At 35.6% G+C, this 15576-nt stretch overlaps 1 protein-coding gene and 1 long non-coding RNA gene across 2 annotated transcripts in view; one reads left to right on the top strand and one right to left on the bottom strand.

The window, feature by feature from the left end:
- Positions 1-577: 577 nt before the first annotated feature.
- LOC109263916 (uncharacterized) lies at positions 578-14522 on the top strand. Its single transcript, XR_002078470.2, has 3 exons — positions 578-765; positions 13294-13378; positions 13488-14522. It is a non-coding gene; the product is annotated as an uncharacterized LOC109263916 (long non-coding RNA).
- The window catches only part of ZNRF2 (zinc and ring finger 2), a 99868-nt gene continuing 86844 nt past the window's right edge, over positions 2553-15576 (bottom strand). The window contains exons 4-5 of the mRNA XM_019443712.2: positions 11035-11114; positions 2553-7766 (exon numbers count right to left, since the gene is read on the bottom strand). Of these exons, the coding sequence (XP_019299257.1) occupies positions 11057-11114 (58 nt within the window). The 3' untranslated portion in view covers positions 2553-7766; positions 11035-11056. The remainder of the gene's footprint in view (positions 7767-11034; positions 11115-15576) is intronic.

Genomic DNA, 15576 nt, shown 5'->3' with positions numbered 1-15576 from the left:
TTTAAGTCTTAAACTGACTTTGTTGTATTTTTTGGTCAAGTACTTTTTAATGCTGATAAAATAATGAACATTGAATTCATGAATTCATGGAAAAGAACCAGAGAAATAAGGCACTATATGGCGGAATGGTCTTATAATTACAGCATCAGTATGATATTGCAGAAAAATTATTTTCATTTTATGTGAGAAATCAAATCTTAAATCATGCAGTAATACTTATGTTTTTTATTTTTTTTATTTCTTACATTTTAGGACAACTCCCTCTAAGGTGTTAAGTTTCTACTATTCTCACAGATCTTGCTTTGTAGGAATTCCTGGTCTAGGAAGTTCCAAGTTATCTACAGGTGTATCTTTGAACCAATTTGGAGAAACCTGTGAAAGTCTGGTGTTCCTACAGATATGTTGTATTAGATTAGGGAATCTGTGGGGGAGTCCTTGACCTAATATAATACAAGGATGCCCCAAGGTTTCTGCTGCTTCTCCAGGAAGTAAATATAAGCTTATCAGTCATCTTTCTCTGTCTGCTAAACAAAGATAATCATAGTGCACCCACGGGCAACCCATAGCCTTACAGGAACCAATAAGCCTCTTCTGGAATACTCTACTTCCAACAATAGCTTACTTCTGTTGTGAATGTCTGAGAAGACTGGCATAATGAAAAGAGTTTGGGACAAATGAACCAGAGAGAAAACCTCATGAATGCTTCAGAATGCATTTCAGCACTTCACTAGACAAAGCTGGGAAAGCATGGCCCTATTCCAACAGGTATTGGATGTTAAGGGGGAATATGGGGGTGGGGGGAGTTGCTGGGAGAAGGCCCAACTCAACCGACCTAGAAGTCATTGCACTAGAAAAGTGTACCTTACTTATCGCATGAACTTACTGCCCTTTCTAACAGTGTTGGCAACATTTGTATCTAGAGCACTCCTAAACCTTCCCTCTCTCTTTCTCGCTTTCTCACAACTTGCCAACTGTCTGGCTTCTCTCTCAAGGCTCTGCCTCCTATTTCAGATCTAATTTATGTTAGAGTCGGTAATCTTTCTCTCTGGTTCTCCAGGGAGTATTTCTGGCATAATCAGCTTTCCCCAAGTGGAAATTTCTGTCCTTAAGAGTCAACCCTCCAAGCTGTGGCAAAAGGACAGACAGGAGTTGTCCTGGTCTTGTCCTTCATCCTCACATCTAAATGACTACTGAAGTGGAGTTCATTTCGCTCTCAAAACTTGTAAGTGCCTCCATCTTTCTTTTTCCTATCGTCACTCCTTTGGTTTTGTCCCTCATTATCTTGCTTGAACTGCTATAAATTTTCCAACAAAGTCTCTCTGCCTGTAGTTTCATTCTTCTGTATGGGTAAATTGGTCTTTTTCCTGTTTAAAACCCTTGAATTGTAGTCTGGGACGTATATCCCTTCGTGATTTGCCACCTGCTTGCCTCTCTAGACATAGCAACTCTCCAAGAATGTCCTGCTTGTGTGTGCTATGCTTTCTGCCTTAGGCTTACTTCCCACTCCACAAGTCCTTTTATCCATACCCCCTGGAGCTATGTATGATCTATTTGTTCTTAAAGACTTAATCATTCTCTTGCCTAGTCTCATGACCTATGGTCTAATGACCATATGCATCTTGTGTATAAGTCTATAATAACAATTATTACAACTTATTATAGGTTTGCTCACTTATTTGCTTCACCCACTAAAGTTTAATTAAGGTCTCAGAGGCTAGCTATCTTGGATTTCTGTATTCTTGGTCCATAACAGTCCATAAAACCAAGTCTGCTTAATACATACTTGCTGAAAAGAGTCAATCTTTAAGCAAGAACAGAATCTACAATGCCCTCTATTATATACAGAGGTTTCTTAAATGTGTCAGCTAAAGGTTTAAGACATTACTTCTACACCTCGTGACTGAAGAGAATGACAAAAGTTATTTATTTATAGATAAGCACAAATATTTTTATCATCTTTAACCACCACTAACATCATGAAGTGCTTGCTGTGTGTCTGTTGCATATGTGCACCTTCCCAATTAACCCTCACAACAACCTGGAGGTAGGCAGTAGTTTTTTTTTTTTTTTTTTTTTTTTTTTTACCTCTTTTTATAGGCAAAGGCAAGGCACAGAGGAGTTAAGCATCTCGCCCAATGTCACAAAGATAGCAAAACTGGGCAGTCTGGCCCCAGAACCCATGTTCTTAACCACTCTGCTACAAAGCTCAATACCTCTTACACATCATGAAACCTGTACTTCAAAAGATCAATTACTCCTTTTTCAAAAACATGATGGAATGTTACTAAATACAGTCTAAATTTTTAAAGTTATGATTACACATTGACAGACACCCCACCCCCAAACTTAATAGCTCTACTACAATCATATTTCAATTAAAAAACTTACAAATAGGTTTCACAGTAGAAATTTCAAAGTACATTTTTACTCCTGGTTAAGGTAATGAAGACCTCTTTCTTTGTTCATTACCATTACGTAATTTCTCAAGCTATTGTAGATTTTTAACTTAATGGGTATACAAAAATAGATAAAGAAACTGTGACAACAGTTAATTCATGGTAACCTTTCAGCAATCAGGTAATTCTCAGTTTTATTATAATGTACTGTCAACTTCTAGGCATTACAGTGGATATGACAAATTTCCTTGAAAGCATTCTCTTATGTTATACTTCTAAATAACAGGATAATTTGGCAAGATCATTCGGAAGTTTTATTTATTAAAATATCAATCATGAATTGTTCCATTTTAGTGTAGAACATACTAATACAAGTTGTTCCTAATACATTTTCTAGATTTCTTCTGATGGATGCTTTTGATGCCTTATTTAACAGGAAAATACTTTCTACTAGAGGAAATTAAGAGGTATTACAGAAGAGTTGTTGAAACCATGAACAAACCAATGGAAATAAATACTAATTACTGTGATGTTCTTTAAAAAAAAAAAGACACTCATAATCATTGGAAAGAAATAAAATGAAATGGACTTCTGTAATAAAGACCAATATCATCATCAAATTCCAAAATATCTCTTGATCTCCCTACAGGGTCTGTTAACTGTATTCTATGCACACACGTGCTCAAAATGCTAATGACTAATAACATAACCTTTTCAAGATGCTAGCACCAGGGTCACTGGTAACAGGGCACAGGCAGAACTGTAAGTTTATAAACATAAACCATCAGTCAATCTCAGCATATCAAATCAAAAGGGAAGGCATGAGAATTTAATAATAGGAGAAATCAGTCACTTCTGATTCTAAGACTTGCAGTCCTGACAGCGGCCTCACAGTCCAGGGCAGAGCTAGGAGGCACAATGTTGGTTAATCAAATACTGCAATCTTACTTTGAAATTTTTCATTTCTGAGATGTGAGTTTATGCCATACTGCTCTTTGCTTCCCTATAAACAACTAACAATTTATCTTATTGTTAGCCGTTGGTCTAAAATTAATGATGGCTTAAGCTTAACATCTGAAAATACACCAACTCCCCTTAGTCATACTGCATTTTCAGCTAAAACTTAATATGAATATATCTGGTTTTCTTCAATGCCTTTAGTTCTTTCCAGAGAATCAGCTGAACTTCAAAGACCAGGTATTTCCCATTCAATTCAGGAATTCTGTGATGGAAAAAGAACATTCAGTTTCCCAGCTTCAACACAGCATTCCCAGAATATGGCACTCAAAGTACTGCCTGAGTAAATTATTACCAAAAGTTTTACCTATTCAGCTGTTCATGAATAAGAATCACTACTAGGAGTATACCAAGTAGCAATTTCCTCTAAACAAAACAAAACAAAACAAGTAGCAATTTAGTATCAGAATGAAAAGGTCTGGATACAGAGGAATAGAACAGTAAAACATAATTTAACTATTGTCATTCACAATATAGTAAAGAAAAAAATCAGAAGTTACGCACTTCAAAAAAGGGGGGAGTGATGGGGTCAAAGATAAAAGTATCAGCATGCTAAATTTTTTTTTTTTTTTAACTTAGAAAATACCTGTACAAGAACAAGGGACATTTCACATTTAACACACTGTCAATATGCATTGAGTTCACCTCAGGATAAATCAAACTGCAAGAAAATGGCCCAAATGAACTAGAAGATTTCCGGCAGCTCACAGACTGTACTCACAATTAATAAGCAACATTTACCTCTATGAAGTCTTACAAAGTTCATCTGATTTATATGGAAACTCCTCTGTGAAAAAATAGGATGATTTGGATATTATTATCAATGCATAAAAGGGATGTCAATCAGATGGTAAATTCAATTATTCTTGAATTTTTAAAGAGTTTCATGCTTTGCTCAAATGTAGCTTACTTTTAGGAAATTTCTCTTCTTCAGCTCTCCAAGTTAGTGAATAAGATTAGGTAATATTTACATTTAATTTACTGTCTTTTCATTTAAAGACATTTCTCTTAGTCTTGCTATAGTATGTTAATTTAAATAATTGCCCTTAAACTTCACTATACCCAAATTGGGAAGGTAAAATAAACTTTGAAAAGGAATCTGCCATTTTCACTAATAATTTGTTAACCTGAAATCTTTTCAAAATACATATTGAAAATATGCTGACAGTGATCCTCAGGCATTTCGTTTGGGCTACATTCTAATAAAGTATTTAGTGGTGAGAACAGAAATAACTGTGTATCACTTAAAAGAAACAGAAGATTTGCACAAAGAAACCAAAACCCATATAGCATGCAAGAGTTAACAATATGGCCTTTTAAATGTTGTTCAGCTACCACAAAAAAAATTGGTTATAGAATTCATTACTTATATTTCAATCACAAACACTGCTCTTAAAACACGATCTATATCAGATTTATAACCAGATCTGAAAAACATAGATTAAGACTAGGTTTAGCTAATTTCTCTGGCAAAAAGCCCAAAGACAGGATAATTTTACTATCTCTCATACATTCCAGCAATAACAATAACAAAATTCAAAAAGCCAGATCAAAGTAAAACGAGTCAAAATTGGCAATAAACCCATTATGAAGAGTGGCACTAAAGTGAAATTTCAGAACATATTGCTTTCTATTTACGCAAGTACGATCTCATTTTAAAATGTGTATTTACAAAAATTCTGGAAGGCTATCAATCACCAACTTGATAGCTAGGTTTTCAATCTTTATTTTGTCTCCATAATATTCAGTTGTCAGTAGTTTCAAGCAACATATTTAAATATCTAATGTGATTTTTATATCCTACTTACACTATTCAGTGTCCACATACAGATACACAAATATTGTAAGTGACATTATGTAGAATATTATAATATTTTCCAGAGTAGCAATTTTGACTTTGAATAATAACCAGAGCATCTGGGCATAAAAACATTTTCAATTCCTAAATTCTTCTTTCTGGGGAGTCATTGATGGAGACTGAACCTAAAGTAAAAAATGCTAACCTCTATCAATTTTAACACAAAAGGGCTGCTATAAACAGATTTTAAGTAAGTACTGTTCTAGACAAATATAATAATCAAGGAGCACTTGAACTAACAAACACTGAACTTTTTTCTGCTGTAGCTGCAGCAGCACAGAACCGTAGGTCAGAGGCTGAGCGAGAGAGGCTGATATGGAACAGGACACAGAAGGAAAAGAACTAAAGTCTGTAAAATTAAAAAGTCAATGAGTAAATCACATAACAGAAAATCAACTTCCAGAAGAATATTAATGCGTCACTACCACAGCTAGAGTTAAGCTGTGCCTTTAAGAACGGAAGACAACAAAACAATTCTTACCATAACAATATACCAGTAGTAGGAAAAAAATGAATCATTCACAAAATACTCTAAGAGGTCTTTCCCGGGGTGAGCGGGTACATGTGTTATGTGTGGAAGCTTACAAAATTAAAAATGTGAAACAAAATGGATTCATACTAAGATTTCATGGTAACAGAAGAAAACTGAAGGAAAGATTTTCCGTGAGGGAAGAGTATTTCCCATAACTGGTTTAAAAAGCACCTATGAAACAAACCGTGCTGTCAGCCGTCACAATGGAGGTTTGGGACGCTTTTGTCAATTGCAGCATAACAAAAGGCATTTCACAGCATAACTTTAGGGAAAATGTTATCTGCTCTGGAATCACACAGAAAGCAATGAAAAACCCTTTCAATTGTTTCTAAAACACCAATTTTTCTGGGTAGCAGCAGTTGCTCCTGCACGTGCCCTTTCAAAAAATATGAAACAGAAGCAGAATAGGGAAAAATTTTGAGAGTAAGAGTAGCAGCATTAAATAGAAAAGCAAATACTTAAATACGTTAAAGAAAGCCTAAAATAAGGAAACAGTACTGTGCAACTTTCAATTATACCAAGTAAAGTGCACTGCTTAAATGTTCACTGATAACATTTTCCCTGTATGTTGAAAATATGAAATCTACTTATTGGTATCTTTTTAGATTAGAAAAAAAAAAAAAAAAAGACATTCACTATTGTAGCCTCATAGCTCTCTTCCAGTATTTTGTAACCATTCAGATGTATTTTGTGGGAATATTTATTCACATAATTTTGCTTAATACATTTCTTTCTACACAAGACTGAATTTAAAAGTCTATTATCTATAACATTTTCAATTACAGTAATAACACATTAATAAATTATAAGTTAACAAAATCTTCATATTTGCTTTAAAAAATCATTTATCAAACACTAACTTCCAGATTATCTGGAAAATTAAAGATGCAAATTGCTATAAATCTGGCATCCCAATTAAATTCTGATTTTTAAAAGTATATAAAATGTCCCTCAAGTTATTCCAAGTTCCACTCAAGAAAATTTTACCTTACCCTTTTCATAAGTTACTAAGTTTACAACCTGCTAAACATTCTACCCAAATGTGGGGAAACTGTCTGGAGATGCAAAGCACAATGAAATAATTACATGAAAAGAACAAACAAAAATACCCGTTAAAACAAAGTTATTATAGCTGGCAGCACTTAAAATTGGTAATTTGTATTTTTTAAAAAGTTGCATAGCTGCAAGATGATTCATTACTGATTAACTACTGAGCAGTTTTACTTAAGAGGAAATAACACGTGTAATAAATTGCAATTCAATAGACAATCTTAGCCTTAGTTCATTAAAATGTAATTATGTAACTTGATTTACTCTTTGGACTGCATTCTGATAATGTTAAACCTTGAATTTAAAATACTAACATATTTTAGCTCTCCTATGCAGAAGTCTATTTTCTACTCATAGGAGAAAAAATAGAAGAACTTGAGATCATGGTCTACATTCAGAAAATGTTTTACTGCTTGATTTCATTTCTTGGTTTCACATTTAAGACTTTAATTTATAGGAAGTACATTATGTGGTCTTCAGTTTAAGAACAGATGAATACAGAAGCATCATGTAGGGGAAAATAAAGTGACCCCAAACAAGAAAAAAACAAGTCAAACACAACTAGTTGCGCAGCTCTAGAGAACTTAATAAAATCAACTTTTAAATCAGTTAACTTTGGCGTCTGAATACAAAATGTTTATCAGTATTACCTATGTAGATGACTAGTAAGGGAGGTGCAGCATTTTCAAAATCCCTGTGTGTCCTCTATATGCATGTTTGGTACACTGAGTTCTGTGGCAACTGCCCTCTCTTCAGCAGGGTTTCTCCCCGTGTGATTGTCCATCTCTGCGTTACCAAGTCTCACAGAACTCAGATCTCTGGCTGAGTATGCCTGCAGTTTTGTTTTTCTTTTTCCAGAGACAGATCCTCATCTCCTCTCAGTTTTTCAAGCATCTTGAAAACACAAGAAAACCTGTGGGGAAGCAGACACATGAAGTTCAAGCAGTGGTTCATAATACTAATACAAATCAAAATACAACATCCATTTCCCCAGGAACACTGCTTTAGTTGCTGTAAGTTTTCATACATTTACTTACTATTCTGAAAACTCATGAAATCAATGTTCTGCAAAAGAACAGGTAAAGGACACAGCAGGACCAGTTAAAGCTTAAAACAGTCATGAAAAATATCTACCACATCACAGTCATTTTCCCTCCACAATTAAGACCAGAGTACAGAAAACACACACACACACACACACACACACACACACACACACACACACACACACACACACACACAATACCTATGCATACCTATTAACCTTCCCCCATATAATTAAAATCACCAAATAAAAATGGTAAACAGTTTCCTGACTAATCAAAACCTTAGTCCTGTATCTCTTTTGGGCCATCCATTAAATTCTTATGCTAAAAAATATCAGAAATGTTGCATGTGTTGCTACATTTTTTTTTAATGTCTTAACAAGAAATACTCCTCAAACCCATACATTTAGGGGTTCCTGGATGTTTCAGTTGGATGAGTATCCAACTCTTGGTTTCAGCTCAGGTCACGTTCTCATGGTTCATGAGTTCAAGCCCTGTGTCCAGCTCTGCACTAAGCACAGAGCCTGTTTGGGATTCTTGTTCTGTCTGCCCTTCTCTCTCTCTCTCGAAACAAATAAACTTAAAAAATACTTAAAAAAACAAAACAAAAAAAAAAAAACAACAAAACCTGTATGTTTAATCTGGGACACCAAATGGGATAAGAGGAATTTATCATTTGACAAATAAGAGCAGTTAGAACAGGAGCAAAAATCTAAAAGAATCAAGACATTCCATGTCTATACATTCTTAAAAATGACTCAAGACCCACAGAGACAGATTCCATTGATTTCTAAAGTTTCTAAGGCAGCTGTTACCAAACTCAGGTTCTATATACAAAAAGAAAAAAAAAAAAAAAACAAAAACAATGAAAAGATAACACCAATACATTGGTAAGGAAACTGAAATGCTGTTTAAGACCAATATGCATAATGACTACGAGATGAGATGCATGTTCCTTATACCCCATAACTCACTGTGATGCTAAAGGAATTTAGCTGAGCAGATCATGAAATAACTTTTAAATTTTATTTACTTTTTAGAGTTTATTTATTTTGAAAGAGAGAGAGAGAGAGAAAGAGAATGTGAGTGGGGGGGGGGCAGAGAGAGAGGGAGAGAGAGAATCCCAAGCAGGCTCTGTGCTGTCAGTGCAGAGCCTGATGTGGATTCAATCTCATGAACTATGAGATCATGACCTGAGCTAAAATCAAGAGTTGGTCGCTTAACTGACTGAGCCACCCAGGTGCTCCAAAATTTTTTATAAAATAAAATTTTTAACCATAAAATTCAACCTCACACAGAAAAGTTTACTGCCTATAGAAGACTAATTTTACCCACAGGTGAAAAATTTAGACATACTACCTTGGTACGTAAAACACTATGATAAAATTTTCATTTTATTAGCATTGGTTTTTAGTACTTCTCTTAAAATGCTGCTACAGTTTTAGCTATAGTTTTAGTTTATTGGCCCAGACATAAGGTTACACTGAGGATATTTCAAAGCATCTTCCTCTTCAAAAAACCTTTTCACAGCCAAATAAACACATTTATGCACATATACTCAAAATATCACTCTATCGCCACACTTTCTTTACATGGCCATCTTATCCCAATTCATATTTCAAATGTGTCAAAGTGTGGTCTGAATCAGCTCACAGTAGAAGGTTCAAAAGCTGACAGTCCTCTAGTACCCTACAGTTCACTAAGGCTTTCACATTTCACACCCATACCCTACTGTAATTGTGACAGAGGCCTCAATTAATGTTGCAGTTCTTTCTTTGGTTGCTATGGTGGCTATTAAGTTACCTCAAATCTCCTGTCAATATTCTAATCTGCTACTAAATCATCATCATTAAGAACAACTTTCTGCTCCAGTTTCCGGTCTTTGGTCTTAACCATTCCGGAAAGACTGTTGTCGACCGCTGCCTTAAACCTCTGAACACAGAGGCTCCAACTCCTGAAATGATTCCAGGATCCGCTAACATGTTATGCCTTGATGTAAAATCCCAATGCTTTACGTCATTTCTCCAAGTCTTCTCGTAAAAAGCTTTTCACATATATGAAGATAACATTTAAGTTAACTTTTTTTTTCAAAGTCAAATGAACACACTTCACGGAATGTGGAAAAAAGCAATAGTCAAGTGAGGTTATCATTCAATTCACTGAACATTTTTAGATAATGCAGAATAATGAATAAGCTAAACCAGCAGACCAAAACAAATTCTGTATTTGGTTTAAAATTCAATTTTTTTTCTTTTTTCCTCCTACTGTACGGACAGGCACTTTATTATATGCTGAGGATACTAAGGTGAAAGATTGAACTGAATGAATGAGTGCATGATGCAACTTTTTGAAGAAAACGCTCCTACCTAATAGCAGCAAAATAGCTAAGAACACAACCTTTGGAGATAATATGCCTAGGTTCAAATCCCAGTTCTACCGAGGAATTAGGCTTGACAGGTCAGGTTTCTTAACCTCTCTTTAACTGTTTCCTCATCTATATGATGGGAATAGCAAGAGTCCTGAGTTCAAAGGGTTGTTCCAACAATTAGATGAGTTATTAATAGATGTAAAATGCTTGGAACAATGCCTGGCACATAATGCAACATAAATGCTAATTAATTATTATGATTAGAATTACAATATATTGCATTACCTAAGAATATACTTGTAAAGTGAGGGATAAGAGTACAGAATTTGATTCTGTTTGCTAAATACATGACCTTGGACTATTATGCATATTGCTTCTTAAAGTCATGAAATTAAATACTTAGGCCTTGAGGTTTTCAGGGGTAAAATGGGGTAATGTGTACTAATATGTAGTACATGTATGAAGTAATATATCGACCATAGAGTTCCTGGGCTTAAGCACTAAACTAAAATTAAACAAGCCAATGTATTTTAAAGTACCAAGAATGGGGAAGTTACTCAATGTATGACTCTTTTCAGGAATCAGCAAAGTTGTTTTCTACATATCTTTTCACGTGAGTTTTCTATATAGTAGCCAAACACAATGTCTGGGATACATACACGCACGCACACACACACGCTTCAATAAATGAATAAAAATGGTGGCAGAGAATGTATAACTCAGGTAACAATTAAAAAGCCAATTAGAACAGAAAAAGGGAGAATTACCTATAAAACAGGAAGCTGATGCTTAGTCTGAAGGGTGCTCCGGGCAAGATCTATTTACTTCAAACCATTCATCTATGCAGCTAGAAAAGAACAAAACCAGAAAAACTGAAACACTTATGCTTATTTATATCATGACAGCTGTAATAAAAAATTCTTACTTCTTGACTTTAATGTATCTTTTCAGGAAAAAAAAATCAGTATTTTAAATGATCATATTTGGCATATCTAAGTAAAAGATAAGGATCTGTTTACTACCTTTTAATTATTTACTTATCTTTTAAGTTTATTGATTTTTTTTTTATTTTTTTATTTTTTTTTATTTTTTAATATATGAAATTTACTGTCAAATTGGTTTCCATACAACACCCAGTGCTCATCCCAAAAGGTGCCCTCCTCAATACCCATCACCCACCCTGCCCTCCCTCCCACCCCCCATCAAGGTTTATTGATTTTTTTAAAAGTAATCTCTACACGCAACGTGGGGCTCAAACTCATGATCCGGAGATCAGGAGAGGCATGCTCTTCCGATTGACCCAGCCAGGCGCCCCACATTTTGATTACTCAAAGAAGTTAAGGAAATAATCTTTGCAAAATTATACTATAAAGTACTTTCAAGTTTAAATAGAACCACCATTACACCAAAAGCAAATCTGAAGAACCACTACTTTACCAGTATTCAAAATTAAGTGACAAATCTGGACAGATATTTCTCTCTCCAAAATAGTCATTCATTCACACAAGTATTATTCTGTTCATGCCACCGATCAATGTAATCAAAAGCAGCTTTTAAATTCTAATTCTGGACAATACTGCATCACCTCTCAAATCCTTTATTCAGTGTTTATCCATTTTTCAGAGAGAGAGAGAGAGAGAGCGAGCATGCGCAAGCAGGGAATGGGCAAAGAGAGGGAGCAGGCTGAAGCAGGCTCTAGGTTCTGGGCTGTCAGCACAGAGCCCGACACGGGGCTCCAACTCGTGAACTGTGAGATCATGACCTGAGCCAAAGTCGGACACTCAACCGACTGAGCCACCCAGGTGCCCCTGAATCACCTTTTAAAAGACTATCTTTATATGTGAGTATTGAACTTATTTTAATTCTATCCCACCCTACACAATACATACACATACACAAGTAAATATACCATCATCCACTTGGCATTTATAAAGTATTTCATGATTTTATTGGAAGTTAAATACTAGGGTGCATATAATTATCCTCACTGTAGATCTGCATTGTGCAATGCAGTAGCCACAAGCCACATGTGGCTATTTAAATTCATTACAATTAAATAAAAGAAAAATGCAATTCCTCAGTCGTACGACCACATTTCAAGCACTCCAAAGCCACGTGGCTATTTGCCCCTCTATTGGCACAGATACAAAACATTTTCATCACTGCAGAAAGTTCTTTTTCACTGTGATAAATGGTAAAGCCTTCGATAAGGCTAAGTAACTTGCCCAGCAGCTAGGAAGTTACCCAAGCAGAATTCAAACTGCTCAACACTCCCACTGATGTGTCAAATTGGCACACGCCACAAAGCTAGATCACTCTCATCCTGACAGGATAATTTGGTAAGTAAAAATAACGGACAAAACTGAACGGAAAAAAGGTAAAGTATTTCATCCATATGATATTCTTTCAACCACTAATTTCTGTTGCCACTAAGACTCATGCTGTCTAAATAACCTTGCCCCAGTTGGCTTCTGACATGGTTTTCAGCCTGCTTTCTATCCTACTTACTTGGCTCCAGCAGTCCCCTGGTCTACTGGAATACCCCTTTAAATGAAGCACGGAACAAAACACTCCACATGAATTAACAATTCACGGTACCTATGTGATTTAAAATGGGCACTTCTTATTTTACAGCCATGTAATTTCAGCTCATACTGAGAAATTAATCATTTAAAACCCAGGGTCCTTCTCATGTAAATTGCTATCAACCCATGTTATTTGAAATATTACAATCCCTTCTCCCAACTCCAGCAGGAAACCATTGCTCTGAATTTGGTGTTTCTCATTCTTGGACACTTTCTTAACCTATAACTACATAAGTACATATTCCAAAACAACATATAGTATTGTTTCTGTGTTCTAAATTTTATACAAATGCTTACCGTCAAGTATGCTTTTTCTAACTGTGTTTTTCAACCTGAGATTTACAACTGCTAATAAGGCTCTGGTTTTTACATTTTTGTTGTGTAGAATATTCCATGAACATAAGCAAATTGCAGTGTATGTATCCATTCTTTCACTGACAGACTCCCGGGAGGCCTGGTCTCAGGAGTGGAATTACGGAGTTGTAGGATATAGACAGCACAGAGCTCTTACAGAGCTATCCACCAAGTAAGTACACCAACTTGCATCTGGATGTTTACTGGCACTTGGGGCTCTTTTTTTCCCCGAATTGACTGGTAACTTTTGCCAAATTTTCTGTTTTGTCTTTTTCTTATAGGTTTGCAGGAAGTTATCATCCAGATACTTCAGCTATAATATAGTATACACATTTTTGATGGTCCTTGCTGTCTACAAAATCACACACTAAAAGTAACAGGGCTTATGGGAAAAACGTTAAAGGCAGACCACTCAAACAATACAACCTGGTAACCAGAACGAAGATGTGTTTGCTCCAAATAATTAAAATACCACTATAAATACAGGATTTTTTCCCGAAGGTATAAACTTTGACCTAAGAGGACGAAGGAAGGATTAATATGGAGACAAAAGCCCAATGCACAAACTATGAATGAAGCAAGTATTTCCAAAATAAAGCCCATGGTCTAACTGAACTGTGTATAAAAACATTCAGTGGATGGGTATCTTTATAACAGCAGGCACACTTCATATATGGGGGTTTGGTTCCAGACCTCTGCGATAAAGTGAATATCGCAATAAAAAGAGTCAAATAGGTTTTTTTGGTTTCCTAGTGCATATCAAAGTTATGTCCACACTTTACCTTAATTAAAAAATACTTTATTGCTAAAAAAGGCTAACTACCATCTGAGTTTTTAGTGAGTCATAAGCACTGATCACAGATCACCGTAACACATAAATAATGAAAGTATGAAATGCTCTGAGATTTACCAAAGTGTGACACAGAGACACGAAGTATACAGATGCTGCTGGAAAAATGGTGCCCACAGACTTGCTCCGCAGGGCTGCCACAGACCTTCAATTAGTAAAACAACACAGTATTTGTGAAGCGCAATAAAACGAAGTGCAACGAAACACGGTATACCTGCATCGTATTCTCCCACGGCTTGCTTCCACATATGCTTTCATCTGCTTTTATTTGCTGGAGCAAAACACTGATGTGCTGAGAAATACTATGGATGAACCAGTAAGATCATCTCATTATACCGTCACCGTTTCTTCCACTTACCAACTGCAACGCGCTAACTGCATCACAGAAAGTTGCTGAAGGAGAGTACTGTTTCAGATACTGCAACAACTGTTGTTCGTGTATTATAAAAAAACAAAAAAAACCCCAGCCTGAGGTCTAGTTTTCTTTTACTTTTTCACAGTATCATGATGCAAAAAAAAGTTTTAAAATGTTAATATGGTCCAAATTTGAGAACCATGAATGAAGCAAGCAAGTACTTCAAAAATAAAGCCCGTGGCCTAACTGAACTGGATGTAAAAACATTCAGTGGATGGGTATCCTTATAAGAGCAGGCACACTTCAATTTTGGGGGTTCAGTTCAGATCATTGATCAACTTTTCCTTCAAGTTTTTATAGGGGGGTGGGGGAAGGCTTATATTGTAGCCCCCAAAGAGGCCAAGGACATTTCTCTACATTCTTTCCAACACTTGTAAGAGTTTTTTTTTGGTTTCCATAGGCATATGTTCAGTCAATCGGGAATTGATTCCTATTTCAAATATAAAGATTCAACTGTTTTTCTACATCAATAACCAAGTGATCTCAGTACCATTCTTTGAATAGTTCATTCTTTCTCTACTGCTATACCACCACTGCCAAATCAATTTTTTAATTTTTTCATTTACTTAACAAATATTTACATACTATCCATCATGCCCCAGACTTTCTAAAATTTAACTCATTTCAAACCTCAAAACAACTCTATGAAGTTGGTACTGCCGCCTGATTTTATAGATCGAAGGAGGGAAAAACTAAGTAACTTGATCAAGACCACACAGTGAACTAGTGGAGGGGCTGGGATTTGAACCTTGGGAGGAAGGCTTGACTCCCAAGAGTCCAGGCTCTTAACCCCTGTGCTATGCTGTCTCTCATATATGCATGAGTGTTTATGGGCTCTATTCCTATGTCCTTTCCACACATGTCTTAATTAATAGTCTTAAAATGTATCTGCATAGGGGAAGCCCCCCACCCCCCAGCAGTTTTCTTCTTTGTGAATATGACTGTTCTTGCCATATGGACTCTTTGGTCCGTGTGTATTTTAGAGTCAACTTGTCAAGTTACATGAAAAAACTAGTCGAGATTTGAATGGGATAATATTAACTATATAGATTAATTTGGGATTAAGTGACATCTTTATGACACTGAGTCTTCCTATCCACAAGAC

The sequence above is a fragment of the Panthera pardus genome, unplaced genomic scaffold (assembly GCF_024362965.1).
Source record: "Panthera pardus isolate Hobbes unplaced genomic scaffold, ASM2436296v1 HiC_scaffold_8, whole genome shotgun sequence".
NCBI lineage: Eukaryota > Metazoa > Chordata > Mammalia > Carnivora > Felidae > Panthera > Panthera pardus.
Note: the sequence above shows the minus strand (reverse complement) of the source record. Positions and strands in the feature narration are given on the sequence as shown.